Below are 24,620 nucleotides of genomic sequence, written 5' to 3' on the forward strand. Positions count from 1 at the left end.
CTGGACAATAGGCCTTCAAAGCAAAAAGAGCTCGAGACGCCTATTAAAGGCCAAACGAGCAAAGACACACCAGGAAATGAATCAAGGACTCGAGATTCAAAATGGGCCATAAAAAAGAATGAGATCGTGCTGTTGGCATCAACACGGATGGACCCAGAGGGTATCATGTTAAGTGAAAGAAGTCAGAGAAAGATAGATAGCACATGATTTCACTTCTATGTGGGACACATATAACACAAACAAAACTGAAACACACTCTTAAACACACAGAACTGGTGGTTGCCAGAGAGGAGGGGAGTTGGGAGACACAGGTAAAGGGGATTAAGAGGTACAAACATCCAGGGGCACCTGGGTGGCTCAGTCAGTTAAGCGTCTGGACTTTGGCTCAGGTCATGATCCCTCCGCTGGCGAGTTCGAGCCCTGCATCGCAGAGCCCGCTTTGGAGCCTCCTCTCTCTGCCCCTCCCCCACTCTCTCTGTCTTTGTCTCTCTCTCAAAAATAAATCAACATAACAAAAGAGGTACAACCGTCCGGTCGTGAAAGTACAGCCTAGGGAATAGAGTCAATAATACTGTCGGGTGACAGATGGGGACTACGCTTACCAGGGTGAACCCTGAGTCACGTACCCAGTTGTCAGCTCGCTATGGTGGTACACCTGAAACTAACATAATGTTGTATGTCAACCATACTTCAAAAAAACAGAATCCATTGGAAAGCTGTAAAAAATGGGCTGTCAAGCTGCTTCTCAAAGGTGTCCTCAGAGAACACCTACAAGGAGAATAAACACCTACAAGCAGTTTGAGGGCAAAGTCCCCAAGGGAACAATCTTCTTTGATGTCTTCATGTTTTACCTTAAAAAATAAATGCCAGTGTTATACTTTGCTCTCCACCCACCAAGATGTGCAGATTCCCACAGCCCGTGGAACACCACCGGGTCCCAGTTACGGTCTGCAGTTGAAAATGCACTGGCCAGCGGGAGGAGCGGCTGGCCCATTACAGAAGGCAAAGGGCTTAGCTTTTTCAGTCAGGCTTTTGAATGGTCCCAGCTACACTTTCTAGGAGTACATCTATAGTGTCTGTGACTGAACTGACAAAACAGACAAAATCAAGAGGATGTGTGATAAATGCCTTGCATGTTGTGTAAATGACAAGTGTTCAGGAATTGGGAGGAAGAGATTTTTTTAATGTTTATTTCTTTCAGAGAGAGAGAGAGAGAATATGAATCTCAAGCAGGTTCCACAACATCATCCCAGAGCCCTATGTGGGGCTTGAACTCACAGACTGCAAAATCATGACCTGAGCCAAAATCAAGAGTCAGACACTTAGCTGACTGAGCCACCCAGGTGCCCTGAAAGGAAGAGATCATTTTAAACTGAGAGGATTATGGCCAGTTTCACGAAGACGGTGAGATGTGAGGTGGTCAGTTAAAGATGACCAGCATTTCCACGGGCACTTTTGGGAAGAGAAAAGAGTTGGAAAAGCATTGAACCAAGTCTAAAGGCAGAGAAAAACACAATGGGCAATGGTAAATAAGCTAACTTGGAGCTAAGGCACTGAGTGGGTAGAGTGAACAACAGAAGGGCCTTGGATGCTTTTACTTTATCCTGCAAATGACAGGAAGTCAACAAAGGTTTTCCATGAAACAGTGATATGTAACAAAGCTGAAGTTCCTCGACCAATTCAAAGAGTGGGCCTGCTTCTTTCTCCCCGAATGTTCCTATATCACGGAAAATAAAATTTTATAATAAATATAACGTGGCTGCCCAACTGAATATTCCTTGGATAAGTAATTCTAGCCATCATGAAGTGAGTAGGTCAGAAGCCACCACTCTAAGCAATGTTCAAGAGTAACTGAGCCAAAGAGTTAAAATCCCAAATACAAGGGAGAGGTCTTGTGAATCAACGAGGAAGACAAATACTAAGAATAAAAAACAAGGCAAAGGACACGAACATGTAATTCACAAGAGAAATAGTTTAAATTCCTTTATCTCCATAATTATTAGTATAATGGAAATTAAATACTGCGAAATTATTTGTCTATTAATTTGGCAAAGGCTATAGATTCATAAAACCCATTTTTTTGGTGAAGGGATAGAGTTACAGTCACTCTCATATGCTGTTGGTAGGGACCTTTTTCTGGAGGGAAGTCCAGCAATTCAGCTTCCAGGAATTTATCCTACAGAGACATCCCAACAAGTACCAAGGACACAAGTACAAAGCTATTCACTGCAGCAGCATCCTACTGGTGAAACGCTGGGAACAGTCCAAACATTTATCAATGGAGTACTAGATAAATGAATCATGGCATGTTGGTATAATGAAATTATGGTGTATGTTTACGTATCTATAAAGAATGAAATGACCCTTTTATAGTCATTTAGAGGTTACTTGCCAGACAAACTGTAAACTCATGATGGCTGACATCACAGTGACTTCCTTCACTACTTTACAACTAGGGTCTACTGCCTGCCTCAAACTAGCCACTCGATTCTTGTGGAATAAATGGGGACTCAGTTATGTAAAAAAGTTACAAAGCCTTATATTACATAGCACGATCCCATATTTCTTTCATTGTAATACACACACACACCCACACACACACACCCCTCTATTGTTAACAATGGTTGTTACTGGAGAGTATGAAAGGGACAGGATGCTTTCCTTTTTACTTTATACCTCATTTGCACCTTTATAAATTTTAACTTTAAGAGTGGTTCTGAGGGGCAACTGGGCGGCGCAGTCCGTTAAGCGTCTGCCTCTTGATTTCAGCTCAGGACACGGTCTCACGATTGTGAGATGGAGCCCCTCACTGGGTTCTGTGCTGGGGGTGGAGCCTGCTTGGAATTCTCTCTCTCTCTCTCTCTCTCTCTCTCTCTCTCTCTCCCTCCCTCCCTCCCTCCCTCTCTCTGCCCCTCCCCTGCGTTCGCTCGTGCTCTCTCTCTCTCTCAAAATATAAATAAATAAAACTTAAAAAAAAAAAAAAACAAAAAAAATTATTTTTTTTTTGGAAGAAAAAGATGACCTAAAAGAATTATGTACAATCTTCTCCCTGTGGCACTGGACGCAAAAACATCTTCTGTAATGTCACCCAGGAAAGACGAAGTTGGACGGGAACGAGTGATAGATAGGTGGCTAGGGAGAGCAGTGACAGCAAGTCAAAGGAAAGACGGTGCTGGGTGTGGTCTGTTTTGCAACCCTTGGTGTACAGGCCTAAGATTACCTTCTGTTGAAGCTCGTAGAAGCCGTGCATTTTTTGTTTTTATTATTTTATGTATTTATTTATTTTTAATGTTTTTATTCTTTAAGTTTATTTATTTATTTAAGTAATCTCTATACCTGACGCGGGGTTCCAGCTCACGAGCCCCGAGATCAACAGTCCCGTGCTCTTCCGTCTGAGCCAGCCAGGCACCCCAAGACGCGTGTTTTTTTTAAAAAGTAATTTGGCAGCAGGCAGGGGTAAAAGTGTTACAGCCACCATTTACAGAGCACTCACTATGTACCAGGCCCTCTGGCAAACGCTCTGCCAATTTTTAATCCTGATAACAAACTAAGAGGTTCAAATGCTGCTGAACACATTCCACCCAGGAGGAAACAGGGACTTTGAGACTGGAGAGTTACACCAGGTGGGTCAGGCTCCAAGGTCCTCGAGCTACTCTCCGGAGGCGCTCAAGGAACGGGCTGACGGGCAGGACGCAGGCCATTCACACAACAGTCCAGCTGCGTGGTATCCAGGAAGCGGTCAGGACACACACTCCGTGCTGTCTGAACCAGCTGGCATCTTAACCACCCAGCTATGTTAACACACGTGGTAGAAACAGTGAAATCACGGCCCCAAACGATCCGCGGATTCCAACTTAGTTGCGCTGTTTCTAACTAATAAGGCTCAGATATTTCTTTTTACTTTGGCAGCATGGTTCACGTGAATCCTGTTAGTTCTACCAAAGCCACATATCAACACTTAGAAGACATGAAGTAAGAATTTATTTACGTTCATGATTCTGTGAAACACATAGCAAAAGTCTTCGAATGCTGGTAATTCACATAGGTAAAATACAAGACTGTAGGTTAAGAGCAGCTCCCATATGCCTCTGGTAGTATAACCAACGTCTTGTCTTCATTCAGTAAGAGAGAAAATGTTCATAACTCACTGCCTGGAAAGAGACGATCCTTCTCGTTATAACTTGAAATGCTGACCCTCTGCTCTCCTGCACAGAAAACTTCTAGAAGAATGCTATACAGAGGTGCAAATCTCCCCTAACTGAGCTGTTAATTTGCATATCTACATCTTGGATCAGCTAAATATGAACTTGATTAAGTACTCGCTGTATTACATTTCTTCAGCCATTTAAAATTTTTAAATTTTCCAAGTTAAGGGCGCCTGGGTGGCTCAGGTGGTTGAGCGTCGACTCTTGATTTCGGTCAGGTCATGATCTCATGGTTCGTGGGATCAAGCCCCATGTCAGGGATTGGGATTCTCTCTGTCTCTCTCTCTCTCTGCCCCTCCCCTATTCGTGCTCTCTCTCTCTCAAAATAAATACATTTAAAAATATATTCCAAGTTAAATATACATGCCATTGTACAGTTTCATCTTCAATGTAAATAGTGTTACTGACAATGAAGAATGGGTCACATTCATAGCACCTTTTTCTTCCAAGGATTTCAGGGAACTCTGATAACTCTGGGTCCAAAAGCACTTAGAGACTGGCAGTCTTTCCTGAGTCAGACTAAAGACAACTCTCTAGGGGTAAGACAAACGCAGCTTAGGTCAATGGGTTCCAAACTTTTTTGACCATAGTTCACAGCAAGAAATATATTTTTCATGACGATTTCACACACACACACACACACACACACACACACACACACACACACACACACGTATACTACATATATAACTAAAAAGTTTCACGAATTTATCCTTCCTGCATGCAATGCATTCTGACATTTTCTTTTCCACTCTGTCTTTGTTATTATTATTATTACCACTATTGCTCATGCGGGTGACAATCTGCTAAATTGATCTCCTGACCCATTTACAGGTCACAACAACTGGTGTGAAAAGCACTGCCTTAAATGTCGAACGTTTTCAGGATGCTGCCCGAACAGCCTTCTCACTCCCCACACACCTTCTGGGTCCCCCGATCCTCTCTCCTGGCCCCAGTGACCATCTGTATGTGAGGACGCCAGCCCTGCTCCCACTTCAGGGCTCCAGACCCACATACCCAATAGCCCCACTTGCGCATTTCAAAAGCAACCTTAGTATCATGCCCCCAAACTGTATTTAATGATGACCATCCCTGAGCCTCACTAACAGCATCCACCCTGCTGTACAAGCCAGAAAGTTGGGGCTCCTCTCTCTCCTCGCCCTCCCAAAGCCAATTAATCATACAGTCCTGATTATTGTGACTTCCAAATCACTTCTGAACCCTCTCATTTCTCTCCACACCCACCGCCCGCCCCCCGCTTCCATTATCACTTGATGGGGCTACTGCCAAAAGCCTCCAGTGTTGCGCCCCTCCCTCCAAACCCTCTTCACCCCGAAGCCAGGGCGATCTCCAAACACACAAACCTCATCACGTGACACAGCTCCGTGGAATGCCAACCACCTCCGATGCAGCCCGGCTCTGCATCTGGCCTTCCTTGCCCACTTCTCCACCTTATCCCTTGCCATGTTCCCTACTCCCCCCACCCCCCTTATTCTAAACTGGTGGCTCTTGGGTGTGGCTGCATGCACATTAGACAACTTTCTAAAAGGACCAGTGCCCAGGCCTCACTTCAGGACAATTAAATACCAACCCAGCTGGTGGGTGTAATGGAAAGCCAGAGGCCCTCTGCTTTAGCTGGAAGGAAAGTCTGGAAGCACTCACTTCCTGGCCTTCATACCTCCTCAGCCCCATCTCCTACTGAAATGTCATCTCCTCAAGGATCATAGTCTCTAACCCCCCCCGGGCCTGGTGAGGCCCCTCTTTATGTTCCCATAGAACCCTTCATCCCCCTGGTCGCTACCTCCTGAGCTTTAAAATCTCTTAGCCTGGCCCTAATGGCTACTCGATAAAGACTTACAAAACAAATACAAGAATTCAGTAAATTCTAAGCATCAGTTATGCCAAGAAGTTGGGATAGGCTGAAAAAACACTACAGTTGAGGAAGGCTGAAAAAACACTACTGACGATGGGTAAGACGTAAACCAAATCTGTGACATCCTGGAAAGAGATTCTCGTTTCCATGGTGTAGGGCTGGCAAACAGAGGCAAACACTTGGTGCCTAAATTCAATCGTGCCTTCTTCTGAAAGCTTTCCCAAAGGCACATATCTCATCCTCATCGTCTTCCTAGCTCACCAGAGATGACAGACAGCGACTCATTTCCCCCATTTAGCAAAGGATGAGAGTAAGTTGCTTGCCCACATGACCAAAGTAGACCAGAGGAAGACGAATCAGCTCTGGGCCCATCTGTGTTGCTCAAGGCCCCAGGCTCTCTCCTGTAGAGTGGTTAAGGCAAACACACCTGCAACAACTACTTTCCAACCGTATTTCACACAAGGCTTATTAAGGGACCCATTAAAGTCTTGCTAGTAATTGAAAAAATTATATATGTGCAATGAGAATGAGTTAACGTTAACGGAAGAACCTTAACTTTTGCATCTCCTGACTTTTTAACTTTTAGCTTGTACCTTAACCTTGCATTTTTGTGGGGTTCTTTACATTTTCTCTGGAGGTGTAAAGTCATATTTGAGATATAATTCCATTAGCCATACAAGCAACTTCAGAGGCTATTATGTGGCATCAACTTTTTCTGTAAAAATAAATTGTTAAGGATATTATTCCTGGAACAGAATAAATTCTTGGAATTACTGAGTAACTTATGTACCGTACCACTGTTCCAAGAACACATTACTTATTTTATCATGACAAAGTAAAGTTATTAATCTTCCGGCTTCCATTTCAACAATGAGAAATGCCGTGAGATGTACAGACACCTGCATTACATTTCAGTTCAACTTTATATCATCCATAAACATCTCTGTGTTGGACACCTCATCCAAACAAATGCTCACAGAACACTCCATGTACCATTCGATTTTATGAAACTATAAAAGTTCCTTGCTGTTAATTACAGAGACAAATGTCTCATCACACATTTGGTTACCAGATCGCATAATTAGTTTTCTCCATTAACCTTTCAGATATAAAATTTGATTTCTGAGTAAAAAAAACATTGTAAAACCCTTGCAGTTCAAATGGTATAGTATATTTGTACGTGCTTGAAAAAAAATGCAAAACTAAGAAAACAATTTTATGGATTCTTATTTACAAGGATACTCATTGTCTGCAATGCTGAAAGGAAATCTGTCTAAACTTCTTAATGATTTTAAAATATATGATCGAGTATGCATGTAAGAAGCTGTCCTTTGCATAGAAAGGAGGCTCAGGAACCTGGCCGTGAATGGATGTGCTCGCTCTGGGTATGGTGATGTGGCTGGCTGGGTCCACCCCAACCCCTCGTTTCTGCCCCTTCACAAGGGCATCTGGGAGACAGCTGGGGAGGGAAGGGTGTCCAGCCTATAGCAATGCAATCGTTTTTCTCGGCTCAAAGCTAACTGACCCCACAACTGTGGACTGCAGAAGACGATGCTGTAACTCACATGTGCAGGGGGCATTTCTGATGGTCACAAGGGCTGGGGGGGGGGTTGCTCCTGACATCCATGTACATTTGTGCCGCCCACACTCAGACCTCTTGTAACATGTGGGACAGTCCTGCACAAGAAGACGGTCTCCCCTCAACAGACTGTCCCGCTCACATCAGATGATAACTACACTTTTAACATGTTCCAAACATGGGACTCCTTCATTTATTCAGAAATAGTTGTTGTGAATCTACTCCGTGTCAGGTACCGGGCACCAGGAACACGGTGAATGGAGCCTTGCCTGCAGGAATTCAAGATGAGACTTGAGCAATGAAGGCTCAAACAGCCCGGGTGGCAAACACCGTTCCCGGCAGAGCCCAGAAGGGCAGACGCCAGGCCCATGTGCGGCCGTATCCAGAGATGCCCACACAGCGCGGTGTTATATGCAAGGCCCTGGAGGCCAGGGGCTGGAATACACACAAAGGCACAGTGGTGCATCCTCTTTTGGGGTTAAACTTGAAGAGGGGGACCTGCCATTAACCTAATAAAAAAGAAAAAAAAACAAATGAAAAATATAGCTTCGATAGTCAGTGCTGACAAATTTTACGCCTGGTATGTGAGGTCCAGTTAGGTACGAAGAAGATTGTGTAAATGTTCACCCTTTGAAGCCAGGGCAGGACTCAGAGGTAAAAGAGTTGGGTAATAAAGTTTCAAAATGGCTGATTCCACCACTTTATTTATTTCTTTAAAAAAAATTTTTTTTTAGTGTTTATTTTTGAGAGAGAGAGAGAGAGAGAGAGAGAGAGACAGAGCATGAGTGGGAGAGAGGCAGAGAGAGAGGGAGACACAGAATCCGAAGCAGGCTCCAGGCTCTGAGCTGTCAGCACAGAGCCCAACGTGGGGCTCAAACTCAGAGACTGCAAGATCATGACCTGAGCCGAAGTCGGACACTCAACCGAGTGAGCCACCCAGGCGCCCCCACTTTATTTTGAATTTAAAGTGGACATCTTATTCACTCCCTGAGCATGTACTTATGTGACCATCGTGGGGCTGGGCAGTGGGGACACAGAGATGATTCTCAGGGAGTTTACACCCTAGTGCGGGGAGAGAGAGAGAGAGAGAGAGAGAGAGAGAGAGAAAAGCAAACTGGCTTTGCTGTGATAGCACCCAGCCCTGGATGCTGTGGAAGGAGAGGTGAGGGGAATCAGGGAAGGCTGCCTGGAGGAAGCTGCATCCACTTGGGAGTCTTCAGGGATAAGAGAGAGCCACGGACAGAAGAGGGAGGATGGTCCAAGTATGAAATTCCAAGCAGAGGAGGTGGTATGTGCAGCCACCCGGGTGACTAAGTGCCTGGCCTCAAAGGCAAGGACAGAATCCTGCTGCACGGACAAAAGTGGTGTGGCGTGGCCGAAGCCTGGGAGGTGGAAGGAAAGCCTCAGCCGCGAGCCCCAAGGAGGCAGGTGGCAGTTCGTGCAAAGTCTCATCCGTCAGGCCTAGGAGTCTCAGTCCTAACTAGGAAGCCACAGACGGTGAAGAGGTTCAGGCAGGCAGGCCCTGGAGCCGCACGGGGCCCCTGGGCGAATCCCTGCCGGCGTGGGCCCCTGGGCGAATCCCTGCTGGCGTGGGAGTCTGCTCCCTCCTGGCCCACCACCCCCTGCTTCTGCACGCACATTCCAGTCTAGGTGGCGTTCTCTCCAGTAATCTGTGACTTGTAAGAATAACAGAGTTGCTTTGTAAATGTCCTAGGTCTATTTTTAACTTGGAGATGCAAAACACACTGTTCCAAAATCTTTATTTTATCTTATAGATAGCCATGTTATTCTCTTCCAAAAGTAAAAATCCATATTCCCATGGGAACCAGAGAGGCTAAATTGTTAATACATCTCCTTAGAGTCTGCCCTTCGTGGAGGGTTTTTTGTTTTGTGTGTGTGGTTTTTTTTTTAATGATTTGGTCATGATCAGAGTAGGAACAGCAAACCATCAAAACGTATCACGCATTTCGCTCACTCCTGAACCACACCAAGTCTTGATGGGAAACGGAAAGAGGCAACTTTTTCTCAAGACACGGGCCTAGGGGAGCAGGCCCGGCTTGAGTGTTCCCTCATAGCGGGACAAGCCTGTTGCTGAATGCACAGCTTGCTATTTTTCTGAAACTTAGGTCGGTAAACTTGCTTCCCACAGAGCTGGACAACCAGACCTGCCAAAGTCAGTTGATAAGCAGGTCAATACTATCTCAAGCGCCTCTAGAAAGCTGTGCCCACGTTACGGCACAATACCGAGCCAGCAGAGCATATACTATTTTTCAGTTTTGGTTTTTAACATGTCGCTGGCTTTCCTAGGTGAGGTCCTCTCCTTTTTGGTCTTTTCTAGATGTGAAGGAAAACAAAAAGATTTCAAGTTCTATCTCACACATCAACATCAGAAGTCCCAAGTTTCCGTGCTGCTTTAATGTATGATAAAAGATTCTTCTGGTTAAATGAAGAATATTTTAGTTTGGCTCGCTAAATGTCTCCAAAATCTCAACAGTGTGGTGTGTGTATATATATTTTAAAGTTTACTTATTTCTTTTGAATAAATAAGAGAGAGAAAGAGAGCATGAGCAAACATGAGCGGAGGAGGGGCAAAGAGAGGGAAAGAGAGAATCCCAAGCAGGCTCCTTGCTGTCAGCACAGAGCTCGACTCAGGGCTCGATCTCACAAACCATGAGATCACGACCTGAGCCAATATCAAGAGTCGGATGCTTAACCACTCTTGGCGCCCCCACAGTGATATATTTTAAAGCAAGTCTTCAGAGTTCTGTACGACATTGTCCAACATACTCACACGTTTAGATACTTGAGTACCTGTCATCTGGGTTCCTATTATGAACACAACACCGTGCTGGGTGCTTCGAAGGATACAAAAAAGAATCCAGGTCACCCTTGCTCTGTCATCTTACAACTTACATGAGGAGAGACAGTGCGAATAAACAACCACAATTCAGTGTGGTAACTGTTCAGGTTTGGGGGCGACAGGGGTGTCTGCAGGTTGACCTGGAGCGCCATAAAGCTGTGTACAAAACGAGTATTAGGCAGTACGTGGCAAATGCTAGATGACGTTATTATTTAGTGCTAAGGTGTTCAGAAGAACAGAACTTCTATTTCAGGAGAAGGGGATAATAAAAATAAGAATACAGCATTTTCTACTCTGAAAAAGTGTTTTATCATATAGGATTTCCAAGATGCTGAAGGGGAGCCTGCTGGGGAAGCCAGGGCCAACATTCCTATTCAACTATGGAAGAGAAAGAAAGCCTCTCAAGAGTTTCGTGCAAGGTGCTATTAACCGTTAGCCTGAGATTCAAACCAAGGTTTTCTGACTTCAAACCTGAGTTCTCTCTATTGTGCTATACGAACTGAGAAGGCCTCCAGGCCTAGGTAATGTTGGAATTGGGCTTCAGAAACCGATAGGCGATAGGCTGGTGATAGATGGGGTCTGGAAACGGGCTAACACGTGGGAGGGCCTGGAAGGGAAGGGATGGTGAAGAGCCCACACACAGACAGGGAAAGGCGCCCCAGGAAGTTAATGCTAAGAGACCAGTCTGACGCAGGCCAAAGTTTTCAGTAGGAAGAAGAGGGAGAAAAGACTGGAAAGGTGAGCTAGAAGCAGAGAGCGAACAGCAGAAGGAGGAGGCGAGGGGCCCCGGCTTTCTCAGAGACCACACCGCAGAGCAGAAATACCGCGGGAGCCGGGTCCACGGCCAAGCTCTCGTCTGCGAACTCTCTGACCTTGAGCAAACTGACATTTCCAAAGGCCTGTATTTTTCATTTAAAAATGGAAATAACAATACTTCTCCAGTTTGGGAAAGTGCCCAGCGTACAGCAGATGTTCAACCAAGTTTACTTCCTTTCTTCCCAAGCGGGTCCCAGGCTCTGCCCACCCCTCCCTTCTACCGACGGTGCCCCCTCTCATGTCTTGAGCCCCACTCTGTCGGTGGCGGGGGGGTGGCGGGGAGAGGATGAGCAGTCACACACTAAGATGAGCCCGTGTGGGCAGAACGGCACAGGTAGGCAGAACCGCAGGCAGCCCCCACGTGGCGAGAGAGGGCAGAGCTGGACATCAGGAACCCGGGTTTTAAAGCACGCTCAACTACTAACTACGGTATAACCTCGCGTGAGTCACTTTCACCTCCGAGCTCGGCTTCCTGTCTGAATGACGGATGGAACACCTGCCTCACACTGTGGTTGTGATGTCGGCTAAATGACCAATCCAAGAGTGTGACGGGCCTGACTGCAGACGCCTCCCGATCTTTAGGCAGCGAGTAGCATCGAAGCGGTCTACCGCTGCGCCTATGGGTACAGAAGCACACTCACACGTGCGCTCATATTCAAGGGAGCCGTCGGTGGTCAAGAGCCTCAGAGGCTCTCTCGGCTTTGACTTTGCTTGGATTTGTGAAGCCGTTTGTGCACCTACAGGATAAGGATAAGCAGATCTACTTTTAGTGCTGTAGGAAGCCTTAGAAACCACTTACACGTGGTGGCAAGGGCACCCTAAAAGCTGTGTGGAGTCCCGCAGACGTGGGGCATGTTGCATGGCACCCTGCGATTACACGCCAAGTTCTTAGCATAGTGCCCTGCACGCAGCAGCCTCTCCGAAAATGATACCTGCTGTTATCGGCTCTATTTCTAACCCCAAGAAACACTCAGGTCCGCTGGGCCCTTCATTTCATTTGAGGTTGTTTCTCACTCATGCAACTCTAGCCACAGGTGAGGTAAACATCGGGGCCCCCCTCCCTGTTGGAAAGAAACAGGACCCAGGTGGGACCCAGGCCGGCCCCCCCCCCCCATTTCACACATGCACCTGCTCACTTCTCCAGGGCTCTAACGACTCCCATTGTCATTAGAGGCTAACTCCCTAACCTGGAAAAGTGGGTAGGGATTGTTCGAGTGTGTCACCTTTGAAAAGACTGGGGACCCTGGTGGGGGCAGCTGTTATCAACAAAGTCACTGAAAAAAAGATTTAAAAATTCAGAGATCTCAGGGGCACCTGGGTGGCTCAGTCGGTTAAGTGTCTGACTTGATTTTGGCTCAGGTCATGATCTCACAGTTCATGAGTTTGAGCCCCGTGTCAGGCTCTGTGCTGTGAGCTTGGAATTCTGTCCCTCTCTCTCTGCCCCTCCCCTGCTTGCTCACTCTCTCTCTCTCAAAATAAATAAAATAAACATTTAAAAAATTCAGAGATCTTGACCGTGCTCATCTGGCATGGCTACTATACCCTGTGGTTCATCTTCTGAAAGCTGTATAACTTAGTGTCAAAAGGAACAAGAACAACAACAACAACAACAAAAAAACAAAAAACAAACAAACAAAAAAAAAAAACAAAGAAAAGAACCAGAAGAGGACCAAGAGGGCCAGGGCCTGACCCCACAATTGGAGCTCAATAAATATTTGTTGAATGAATAAATGAAAGAGAGTGAACACCTGAAAAACAGACATGTTTCAAATTTATATATTATAATGGTAAATCCAAAAGAAAATCCAATGTATAAAAAGAGATTTCATTAAATGTTTCCTTTAAAGCTATGAGTAATAAACTCACTGTCTCATTAAAATACTTGCTAAAAGTGCTTTGCTACCAGCTAAGGTCTCCTGATAATCCTTGAATTGTCTGGCCCAACACGACAGAGGGAAATCTTTGGACAGAAGACGTGGGTTTCTGCCAGGTTCCACTATTTATGAGCAAGTCACTTCACTCTGGGCCTCAGTTCCCTCCTCTAGGTAATGGGAGTTAAGAACATGTGCCCCAGTGACCTCACAGGACTACTGTAAAAACCACAGGATGACAGATGTGAAAACACTTTTTAAACTACATGTGTGACCTTCACTTAACGTCTGGGTCTTGTGACACTTAGCCCCTTCTTCACCTCCCCTCTGCCTATCCAAATCTTCCGCAAGTTCAAGGTCCAGCCCTTCCAGAGCTCTCCGCTTGACCTTGCGTTTGATCCGTCCCTTCCAACGCTGCTTTTGCTCGTTGCCCTAACGGATCACATTTGTCAATGAATCATCGTTCACACAGAGAGGCATGCGGTGGGGTGTTTCCAGCACACGGAGATGTGCACTGGGATCCCGGCTATGGTACTTGCTACTTGAGAGGCCTCTGACAGGCTATCAAACACCTAAGTCTCCTGTACAAAACAGGGATGATCACGACTCTGGCAGATTTGCCGTGAGAAGTAAATGAGAAAATTCATGTGAGGTACTCAACACAACACTGGTGCACGCACAAAGCGTCCAAACTGTTATTATTATTGAATACTGCTCCTTGATGGTGTTCTCAATTTGTCCTATCTCCCCAAATGTCTTGGTCCTATCCATTTCCCACCCCTGTTCCAGAAAAGTGCTGAGTGCACAGTATTTTCTTAAAAAAGACATCTGTTGGACTGATTAAAACGAGTTGCTGTTCCTCTCCAAACAGGTGCTCAAATTTTTATTGTAGGCCCACCGCAGCCAGCTGGGCCACATCAATGTCCACAGGGCAAAATACCCTCGTCTGGCCCTATTATCACATTGATACTGTGTGTGTGAGTCGCAAAGCACTCAGCCAAGCCATCCACACCAGTGAGCTACCCTGCCTCACTCGTGGGCTTCCTTAGTCAACAGCCTGAATATATTCCAGGGAAATAGATTTCATGTGGGAACTCTGCCAAAACTTGGAGCGCTCCCCTTCCCGGAGATATGAACTTTAATCTTATAGGTGCAGATAGCCCTAGGGATTATACCTACGTCTGAACACAGAAAATCCTACACAGCATCTCGGGGCCACGTTTTAGGACTGCATTATAGGTGAAACAGTTCTTCTGCTGTCCTGCTAACAAACTCCCTTGGGCGTCAGAAACTTCACACAGAAATCTGCACCCTAGCGAGTAGTGTTACGGATAGACTCTAGCAATTTACAAAAACAAACATGATATAAAGCTATGTTTTGAGAGGAGTACCTACAAACTCCTAATGCCTATGTCTTATAACATCATCAACAACCAAATTCTTAAGTTCATAAGCTGTCGGCAACTATTTCCAATCGCTCTCATTTGCTTTTCCACTTTAAAAAAAAAAAATGGACCCAGAGATCACAAAATAAAATTGGTCTTTGGGAACCATATCACACTTTTCGCAGGATGAGCGAAAGATTGAGAAGTCACCCAGGCACACGTTTCCACTGTTCAAACTTTTGTCTCTTGATGTCTGAGGCCTTCTTGCCCGGTAACTTGGAAAGCTGATCCCCACCCTGGTCTTTCGCTGATGTTCTCTTATCTTCCTGGACTCGAGCTGGGAAAAATGAAAGCAGCGATGTCTGCCCCCTTCAAGAGTGTACTGTTTACCGAATTCTGACCACTCGCATCTTCCTCTTCTTCATCCCCCACTTTCTCACACCCAGAATTACTGTTTTCCAAATACACAGCACAAAGGGGGAAAAAGGCCTGCTTTGTTGGACGTTAACTGAACCAAGGACATGATGTTACATTTTGACGATAAATGTAGATTTTCTACTAATAGGCAAACTCCTCATTTCAAATGGCTAAGTCGAGTGGTACTTAGATACAGAATTCCAACCAATAAGGTTAGGGAATGGAAAGTACAGAATTCCAACTCATTAAGTTTAAGGAACTAAAGAGAGTACAATCCAAGAATATTCTCCTTCTGGGTCACAGAATTTCACTTGACTATTAACTTTTTGGTTTTTAGTCCTCTTAACAGTGAACAGGTGGTGAGTGTAGTTGCTGGCCTCAGTAATATTCTCCCCCAGGATGGAAAGATCTAGGCACCTTCAGTGGTTGCATATGTAAGACGTGCTGATACTCCCCTCCTATTTTACCTCCATCAAGTATCCATTTGATTTCTCAGTCCTTTGGCAACCCACCCTTTCTCTTCCTCAAAGCAAAAAAAGAGAGATCTCAGTGACAGAATACTACGCCATCTGGCTTTCACGTTGTTCGGCTTTTCAGTACCCCTCACACTGGGTCTGAACAGCAATCCTACTTCCTTCTGCTCTCAATTCTCACCAGAGGTCTGGCAAGTCTGGCCTCGGCTTTTCATCACTCTCGCCCCGACGGTCTCCCACTTTCTGCTCCCTTCTTGTGCGGCACCCGCTCTCAACCTACTTCTGGGGTGGTGAAGGTGTTCGCGATGGGCAAGGCTGAAGCCACAAGCCACCATTTGCTCTCCGCTCTTACTTAAGGGGGACTGCACTCTTAGTGGCAAAATCTGAAGTTGTTTAATTTTTGGTTCGTGGTCTGCAACTGACAAGCCGCACATGCCAGGTCCTTCACGTATGGTATCTGTAGCAAACGCTGCACTTGGAAAGAGTGGCAATGTTTTGGACTACCTGCTCATTCACCAGGCGGCTACACTCGTCCGATGGGTCTCACAGGCGCTGCTTTGGCTCCGTTTGACCCTGAGGTGAGCTGGCAATGAGGATGGCAAAGACAAAGCATGGCTAGTCTCTCTGACCAAAAACATTGGTGTGAAATGCCCACAAATCCAGGAAGGGGAGAGCTGGAGCTCTCAAGAGGTGGTTGGGCGGACAATCGCACTTTGATGTTCCTTACGCTTTTTTGACTGTAGATTTAATTTAATTTTGTCATGGCAGGATTAGCAACCAGGCCACAGAGGTGAAGGGACATTATAATAAGACAGCATATTAATCCTCTATCCCACCCAAGGCAGAAGCAAAACCAAACAAATAGCGGCTTCCTGGAAATTGAATTTCTGTTATCCAGATGTCAAAGATGTAATACCCCAATTACACAAACTATTGCCAGTGAAGCATGCCAGCGAATATGCAATGGAAATGGGGTGAGCACAGAGCGACAAAACTGCTCAGTCAGCATCTGGCTCTGGGAGTGAGCGATAATTAGCACTGTGTGTAGACACTAATAAACATTTATGTCTGAAATTACAACTTTTAGCAATGTTAATAAGGGATATATTGGCAATCTGTAAAATAAAAGGTCTTGAAAAGAATGTCATACATTAAGCAATGGCAGACATTTCCCGTTCTGGCACAATCTTTTTTTTTTTCCCTTCCCCCTAATTGCAAATGGCCACACTGTTTTGCTGAGAAATTAATTGACATAGGAACCTACCTAAATAAATGGGTTGTGTCTCTTTGGCCTCCCCATTAACATCGTTGCTGAATTCTGAGATCTTATATACCTCATGGTGATAATCTGGGATGAGAAAACAACCAAAAATTACAATTCTAATGACGAGCAAGATATGAATAAGCAATAAAGACTAGACTCTCGTTATAGAGAAGATGTATAATCTATACTTTAATTTATAAACATAATTTCCAAGAACTCGGTTAGTCACGGAATTCATGGTCTTTAGTAATCTCTAAAACTTTGCTTACTCTGAAAAGTACGCAAACTTGACCTATTACTTTGACTTTAGAAAACGGCTTTGCTGATCACATAGTTTTCCCAGTAAATTTGGCCCACAGATGCCAATTACTAGGCCTCTTTTCTTTCAAATGACAAGCATGTTTATAAGGAAAAGAAAAACCTTGCCCAATCATAGGCCGGGAGGGCGGGGGTGATTCCAAAATTATCTCCACAACCCATTTCCATGAGTACAGTATATCAACAGCATGCTTCAGGGTAACCCGACACTCTGTTTTCTCAGTTTACCCAGAAAAATACCAGCCTTTAAGCAGCTTACAGGAAAGCACACACGAAAAAACTGATTTGTTATTTCAAACATAGTATAGCTTAGATAAGAAAGCAAGATTCTCATCTTTCACACAAGTGAATCTTTTGCATTCAGCTATGGCACTTTAATATGCAATAGTTTATTTTCTAAAAATGCACCTGCAGAGCAGAGAGAAGAATCAGACCCATAATTTAAAGAAAGAAAAAAAAAGGAAAAAGAAAAACTTGCTTCGTCAGGCAAACTTTAAAATACCGTACGTTAAGAGCTTCTTTCTTTTCTACAGAGGCTCCTGTACTTGCCAATGGTCTATTTCTGAAAAGTAGGATCGTCTAGGTAAGAAAATAGAGGTTCCTTCTTAAAAGCTATTCCTTTTTTGTTTTGTTTTCTTTGGTGGCTTGAGACCTGACAGGACAAGGTCTACAAAACCACTCTCACTTTTCAGATAGAGTAGTTAAGTTCCCTGAGGTCATAAATAAGGAAAGCAGCCTACCTTCCCGAATGAATCAATAAACCAACAGGCCGGTCACATATGGAGATTTTTAAAGTACAAATGACTGAGTAATCAACACGGAAACAGAGGGACGAGCCAAATATTTTGAATACGTAAAACTATGCCAGGCCTCTTTCATGAAGCAGTATCCGAACTAAATCAGGGAAAACAGGTATGAGGCGATCTTCAAAATGTCCACAATCAAACCATTTTCAGGCTTGCCGAAAACAGGCTTTATTGAATCTACATCACAGGTAGCTCAGCTTAGCTTGAAAAGCTCTGTTACTTGGAATTGCCCTCTAACGTTCATCAGCTCACATGTGACTTCCCCAGGTTGGTCGCCTTGCTCTCTCTACTCTGATGCCAGTGCTCTCTCTACTCTGATGCCAGTGCTAGATAAAACAACAGAGGAAAAAGGGGACAGGTTCTGTGGTTTGCTTTTGACCTCAAGTTGATTCAAAGACGATTATTTAAGCAAGGTGGTTCTCAACTCAATATCGGGACCCGGGACATTAGGACGAAAAAAGTCACCTGCCTCTAATTTAAGGCGACACAATGCATTTGGATAGACATATTTTTATGTCCGCTCTTAAGTTCTCAGCGTTTTTCAAAAAGTCCTATCAGGAAAATGAAGGCTCTGACAAGTAACTGAACACAGACAAGACGACTCAACTTTCCCCTTCCCCCATAAAACATTCCTAAGCCCGAAGACCGTGATGTACACCTGTTAAATCGCCAGGAACCGGCTGGATTTTTTTTTTTTTTTTAAGGATACTTTTCTGACCGATAAGTGATCTATTCCAAAACACCTTTCCAACCCAAATAACGTCTCTAGAAAAGACGCCGGAGGTCAGCAATTCTCATTTTGGGCTCGTGCACCTCATGAGCTTCTTTCTGGTTCTTAACAGAACCACCACCTTTTTTGCTTCTGTTTGGGGGGAGAAAAAGCAAACCCACAACCATTGGTCGGGATTCGTGTGTGCACGGCCTGACGGAGCGGCAGCTCTCCCCCACCCCCCAACCTAGCCACAGGAGTGGAATACCAAAGAAGGCTCTCGGCTCCCCAAGTGTCATTGTTTGCTAATTTCCTGATGTGCCCTCCGACTTGTTTACGCTGAATAGCATCCTGCCTCCCCCCCGCACAACTTTGCCCGCCGCGCGGCGTGTGCGGCCGCGGCCCCCCCTCCACCGCGGGAGGGGACTCGGGGGTCCCGGAAGCCCGGACCCCCGGAGTGGGACGCGCGGCCGCGGCGCGGGGCGGCGGGCCGGGCGCGGGGCTGTTTACGCGGCGCCAAGTCCTCCCTCCGCCGCCCGCACGCCCCCCGCCCGGCCCGGCGCGGCCCGCCGCTTACCTCGGCTCACCAGTTTGAAGCTCTGGGATTTCCTGCTCCTCTTCCTCTCGGAGAACTCCATGGTGCTGGCAGGAGGCAGGAGGCAGGGGCTGCGGCCGGGGGGCGGCCGGCGGGCGGAGGGAGCGGCGGCCGAGGCGGCGGCGGCGGCGGCGGCGCTGGCTCTTGTCACCCGGCAGCGGGAGCGCCAGGACCAAGGTCCGCGTCTTGAATCCGCAGGGGGAGGCAGAGGCAAGGGAAAAACCACCTCGAGCCCACTCGGGGGCTGCGGCTCGCGGGGTCGGCAGGAGGCGCTTTCCCGGGAGAAGTTGCCCCCGCCTGGCCGCCGCCGCCGCCCGGTCCCCTCAGCACGCCCCCCGACCCCTTCTCATTCCCGGGCTCTGTGCCTCGCGCAGCCGGAGCCGAACTTTCCGTTGGGGAGCGAGTTGGGGGCGGGGAGGGCGCGGCGCGGCGGGCCGGGTGCTGCCGGCGCCCTGCGCGCTGGCCGCGGGCCGGCCTGGGCGCTGCTCCGGACGCGGCGGCGGCGGCGGCGGCGGCGAGCGCGGCCCCGGGGACGCGGCGGGCGGGCCGAGGGCGGCGGCGGCGGCGGCGGGGTGCGAGCCGGGTCGGGGCGCTGACCGCCCCCGCGGGAGGAGGGGCGCCGGGGAGGAGGCGGCGCCGCCGGGACCCCGGGGCCACCTGCTGGTGGAGCGCGGCCGCCGCCATCCCCGGGGGCCCCGGCCGCCGCCACCCACCGGCCTGGCCGCGCGGCGCCCCGAGGAGGAGCCGGAGGCCGCGGCGCAGCGCCCTCGGCCCGGCCGGCCGGCCTTCCCGCGGGGACGGCGGGCCCTGCCTGGCACGGGGGGTCGGGGGGTCGGGGCGCCGCTGTTCGGGGCCCGGCTCTCGGCCCCGAGCTCGTCTGCCTCTCGCCGCCGCCGCCCCCCCGGGGCCGAGCTTGCTGTGCGGGGTGTCGGGGACCCTCCGGCGAGCCCACTCCTTGCCTTGAGATCCAGGAGGTCGGAGAGCCACACTCATGGGCTCTATGCAAGTTTTAGGAAACACACACACACACATACACACACACACACACACGCGCTCACACACACACACACACACACACACACACACACACACACGCATACACAACTTACCCCTCTGCGCTCTGCAAGGAAACGAAGAGATCTGAGAATTTACCGGTGAGAAGAGTACAGGAGAGAGTGAGCTTCAATTCTTTACATCAGTACAAAGGGGTTTGTAGGAAGATCCGGAGTTATATTCAAGGAGACAACTTGGAATGTGGGGCTTGGAGAGGGTGGACGGAGTGAGGGGCGCAACGTCAGTGGGTGCTTGTGTCTCTGCTGACTCTTAGGCAAGGAATGGTCAAGGCAGGTGCAGGGGACTCTGCGACTTGGTGTGATCGTGCCAAAAGAATCGACAGCAACAGAATGCTTTTATTACTTTTATATAATCTTCTCTGGGGAGCTAAGAGCACGCCATTTCTTTCTCACAACATCCTTAGGGTGGGAATGCAAGAGAATTTTACACCACGTGGGAATGGCGGTACAGGACTGCGATCTGACGTCCTTGAAGGTGCCTCACCAAACTGATGGTTCCTAGACCTAAATAAAAAGAGAATAGAGAAACGGACGACCCATCCAGCACCGTGGCAAATTCAGATGGCCCCAAAAGAGTGGAGAGGAGTATGAGAAAAGGGTATGTTGCTAAATATGACAAGTTTCACCCTGGGGTCTCTCTCAGATAAGGAGACAGCCATCTGGGTCCACTCTTATTTAGCTGGGATACACAGAATAGGACAACTTGGAGGAAGGGAGAAGTTGGAGGCAGCTAGCATACACACACCAGGAAACAAAACCAAGGCACAAGGTCATTATTAAATAGTGGAAGCAGGGCCTGGTACACATTCTGAGGTCTTAGGTGGTATGCATCAAGTGAGGCGGCTGGTTATACCTGGCCAGGTTCAAGGAGAAATGTTCATGCAGTTCACCAAAGTAAACTCTTAAACAGAAGTTCTTAACCTATTTTGGTCACTGCCTCCTTGGAGATTATGTTCAAAGCTCAGGGTCCTTTTCCCAGAGAATATGTGTAGGACAAACAAAATTTTGTGGAGTTTTCTTGGAGTACTTGGACCCATTGGAGCTCCAAAAGGTGGCAAAAGAGGTTAAAGTGATAACAGGGATTAAATCAACTGTGCTATTTGGTTCTCTTCCACTTCCCCCCTCCTCTTTCTTTCTTTACAACAGGCAGTAGGAGCACCTGGGTGGCTGAGTCTGTTAAGTGTCTGACTTTGGCTCAGGTCATGATCTCGTGGGCCGTGGGTTCGAGCCCCACAGCAGGCTCTGTGCTGACAGCTAGGAGCCTGGAGCCTGCTTCGGATTCTATGTCTCCCTCGCTCTCTGCCCCTCCCCCACTCACACTTTGTCTCTCACTCTCAAAGTTAAACATTAAAAAAAAAGTTAAAAGAAAACAGTAAAAAAGTAAAACAGAAAAAGTAAAAAGAAAACATCTGAAGATGTTTTGAATGTTTCTAAGGAAACAAGCACACCATTTTGTTTCCTTTCTTTTTTGTGATGTCTATTATTTATAAATTATTAAAAAATGTTTATGTTCATTTATTTTTGAGAGAAAGAGAGCCAGAGTGCAAGCACAGAGTGAAGGAGATCTGAAGCAGGCTCCCTGCTGTCAGTGCAGAGCCCGATGAGGGACTTGAGCCCGCGAACTGTGAGATCATGACCTGAGCTAAAGTCGAACACTTAAACAACTGAGCCACACAGGCGCCCCTGTGAAGTCTAAATGTTAGTCCAAAAGCCACAAGGTTGTGTACTATACTGGTTGAGGAGCTTTTAGGATGCTTCCTGCCTTGGAGCATAAAATGAGATTTTATTATGCTCAAACTGTGGTGAGACCATTGAAAGTGCCACCAAGAAGCAAATCCCTAGGGGAGAGATGAACAACTTTGCATTTTCGGTTAGAATGGAAATATAAATTCCGTTTACTGAAGAAAATATTTTCAATATAATCAAGGATGAAATTTTTTAAAGTAATAATGTTTTTAAATAACAATCATTTTCCTTGACCCCTTTCTCCTGGCTCAACAAAGATGGTCTGTGAGTGAGTGGTCTACAGAGGCCAGAGGTCAGACCTGTCCTGTTAACGTCTAGAGAAAATCAATACTTTTTTATTCTTATTCATCACAGGGTGCAAATCACCATGCTTTACATAGCAAAATGTATATAGGTAAAGCTTAATGATGACATTTAATAAAAAAGATTGCTTTAAGCAGTAGGTCTCTGTGTTAGTTTGCTTGAGCTTCCATAACAAAATACAGTTGACTGTGAATCACAATTTATTTTCTCACTGTTCTGAAGATTACAAGTCCCAGATGAAGGTCTGGCAGGCTCGGTTCCTGGTGGGAGCTCTCTTCCTGGCTTGTACATGGCTGCCTTCTCAGTGTCCTCCCTGTTGCAGAGAGAGAGAGAGAGAGAATTCTGGTCTCTTCCTCTTCTTTTTTTTTTATGTTTATTTTTTTTGAGAGGAAGAGAGAGAGTGCAAGCAGGAGAGAGGCAGAGAGAGAGGGAGAGGGAGACAGAGAATCCCAGGCAGGCTCCACGCCACCAGCATGGAGCCAGACTCTGCCTCCAGCTCATGAACTGTGAGATCACGACCTGAGCCGAAATCCAGAGTTGATCACCCAACCAACTGAGCCACCCGGGCGCCCCTCTTCTTCTTCTTATAAGGACTCTAATCCCATCATCGGTACCCTGTCCTCATGACCTCATCTAAACCTAATTACCTCCCAAAGTCCTGCCCTCTAAGTACCATCATATTGGGGGGTAGGGCTTCGGCCTATGAATTTGGGAGAACACAATTCAATTCATAGCAGTATCATTTTTGCTTGATTGAATATAGCTTTTGGGTTAGGGTATCCTGGAAAGTCATGTTGGAGATCTGTTAAGGTCCTTTCTCTGCCTCAACGGTACAAAGCCCCCAAACGTTTTAGAACTGCAGGTTTATGTATTATTTAAGGTTCACGGAAAACCAGTAAATGTTCTGTGACTTCATGGAGGCCAAACCTCATAAAACCATCCTAAAACTCAGTTGATTATAAAGATTAAACATAGATTATAATCTTTGACAAAGACAGGTAGTTTGGCCGGAAAACATTTAAGCAGTCTTAATCCTAATTCTTAAAACCCTTTCGAAAACTCTGTGTTGAGATGAAAATTTACATCTTTCTTTAGATCCCTGCTGTCCAATAGAAATATAATGCAAGCCTTACATAGAATTTAAAGTTTTCTATTAGCCATATTAAAAATACTAAAAATAAACAGGTTAAATTCATTGTAATCTATTTTCTTTAACCCAGTGCATTAAAAATAATACCATTTTGACATGTAATCAATATAAACATTAATGAGATATTTTACGTTCTTTTTTTGGTACAAAATTTTGAAAATGGTGTGTATATTATACTTGGAGGGCAGATCAATTCAAATTAGCCAAATTTCAAGTGCTCAATAGCCACATGTGGCTAGTGGCTACCTCACTGGACAGCTCTGATTTAGAGGAACTATGATTTGAACCATGCTATTTATATCCATACAGATGATGATTATATCCAAACATTGTTTGTTTTATTAATAACTTTCAAAAAAGGAGATAAGCAGGATGGTATTATTGGATTTAAAACTTTATAAATCTTTGCTTGGAGTGTCTGGAATTGAAAATCCTATCCTAGGTAGATTCTGGAATCTTTCAGGAAGCTTTAATAAAGATAAATATTGACTTTTCAGTTTCATGACAATTCCCCATCAGGAAGGTCATGGAAAGAATGGGCAACCCTGCTTTGGTCCCAATTTATCAATTTGTTTTTGGCCTAACTCATCGTTCATCTTTCATTTACTTTATGGGTTTTAGTTATTACATTTTATTTTATTCTTCTACTTATTTATTTATTTTTTTTTTTAGTGCTTTATTTTTGAGAGAGAGACAGAGAGACAGAGAGACAGAGAATCCAATGCAGGCTCCAGACTCTGAGCTGTCAGCACCGAGCCCGATGTGGGGCTTGAACTCGTGAACCGTGAGATCATGACCTGAAGTCAGACGCTTAACCGACTGAGCCATCCAGGCACCCCTAGTTATTGTATTTTAAAGGAAAGGAAGAAGTATCTCTAAGAGATTACTTAAGTGAAAATGAGATCTTAGAACACTCCACAAATACTACCTTATATTTATATAGGACTTCTCTTATAGGAGTGCAAAGATATTTATACATTGCCTAATTCTCTGAATTGCTATATGAGGTTGGTAGATACTACTATTCCAATTTTGCAAATGAGGAAAATCCTAAGACTAATTTTTAGTGCAACTTGGGGATGGTATACTGGTTTTCTGACAATCTTGAATGTGGTGCATTAACCTTGCTACATTTCTGTCATTTCTTTAAAATAAATATTTAATGTTCTTTTTTTTT

General features: G+C 46.0%; 1 protein-coding gene and 1 long non-coding RNA gene across 17 annotated transcripts in view; one reads left to right on the top strand and one right to left on the bottom strand.

Moving 5' to 3' along the window:
• The window catches only part of BEND7 (BEN domain containing 7), a 77,295-nt gene extending 58,013 nt beyond the window's left edge, over positions 1 to 19,282 (bottom strand). For 7 of the 9 annotated variants that reach the window (XM_042991077.1, XM_042991084.1, XM_042991078.1 and 4 more), the window contains exons 1-2: positions 19,154 to 19,282; positions 16,744 to 16,827 (exon numbers count right to left, since the gene is read on the bottom strand). In XM_042991077.1, the coding sequence (XP_042847011.1) occupies positions 16,744 to 16,827; positions 19,154 to 19,214 (145 nt within the window). In that variant the 5' untranslated portion in view covers positions 19,215 to 19,282. The remainder of the gene's footprint in view (positions 1 to 16,743; positions 16,828 to 19,153) is intronic. The other 2 variants (XM_042991085.1, XM_042991081.1) reach the window with 2 other exon arrangements.
• LOC102960811 overlaps positions 18,968 to 24,620 on the top strand; it is a 51,653-nt gene continuing 46,000 nt past the window's right edge. For 5 of the 8 annotated variants that reach the window (XR_006219624.1, XR_006219623.1, XR_006219628.1 and 2 more), the window contains exons 1-2: positions 20,027 to 20,346; positions 20,649 to 20,842. This is a non-coding gene — a long non-coding RNA (uncharacterized LOC102960811). Of the gene's footprint in view, positions 19,216 to 19,267; positions 19,349 to 20,026; positions 20,347 to 20,648; positions 20,843 to 24,620 lie in introns of those variants that run through there. The other 3 variants (XR_006219629.1, XR_006219626.1, XR_006219625.1) reach the window with 3 other exon arrangements.

Source organism: Panthera tigris, chromosome B4 (assembly GCF_018350195.1).
Source record: "Panthera tigris isolate Pti1 chromosome B4, P.tigris_Pti1_mat1.1, whole genome shotgun sequence".
Lineage (NCBI taxonomy): Eukaryota > Metazoa > Chordata > Mammalia > Carnivora > Felidae > Panthera > Panthera tigris.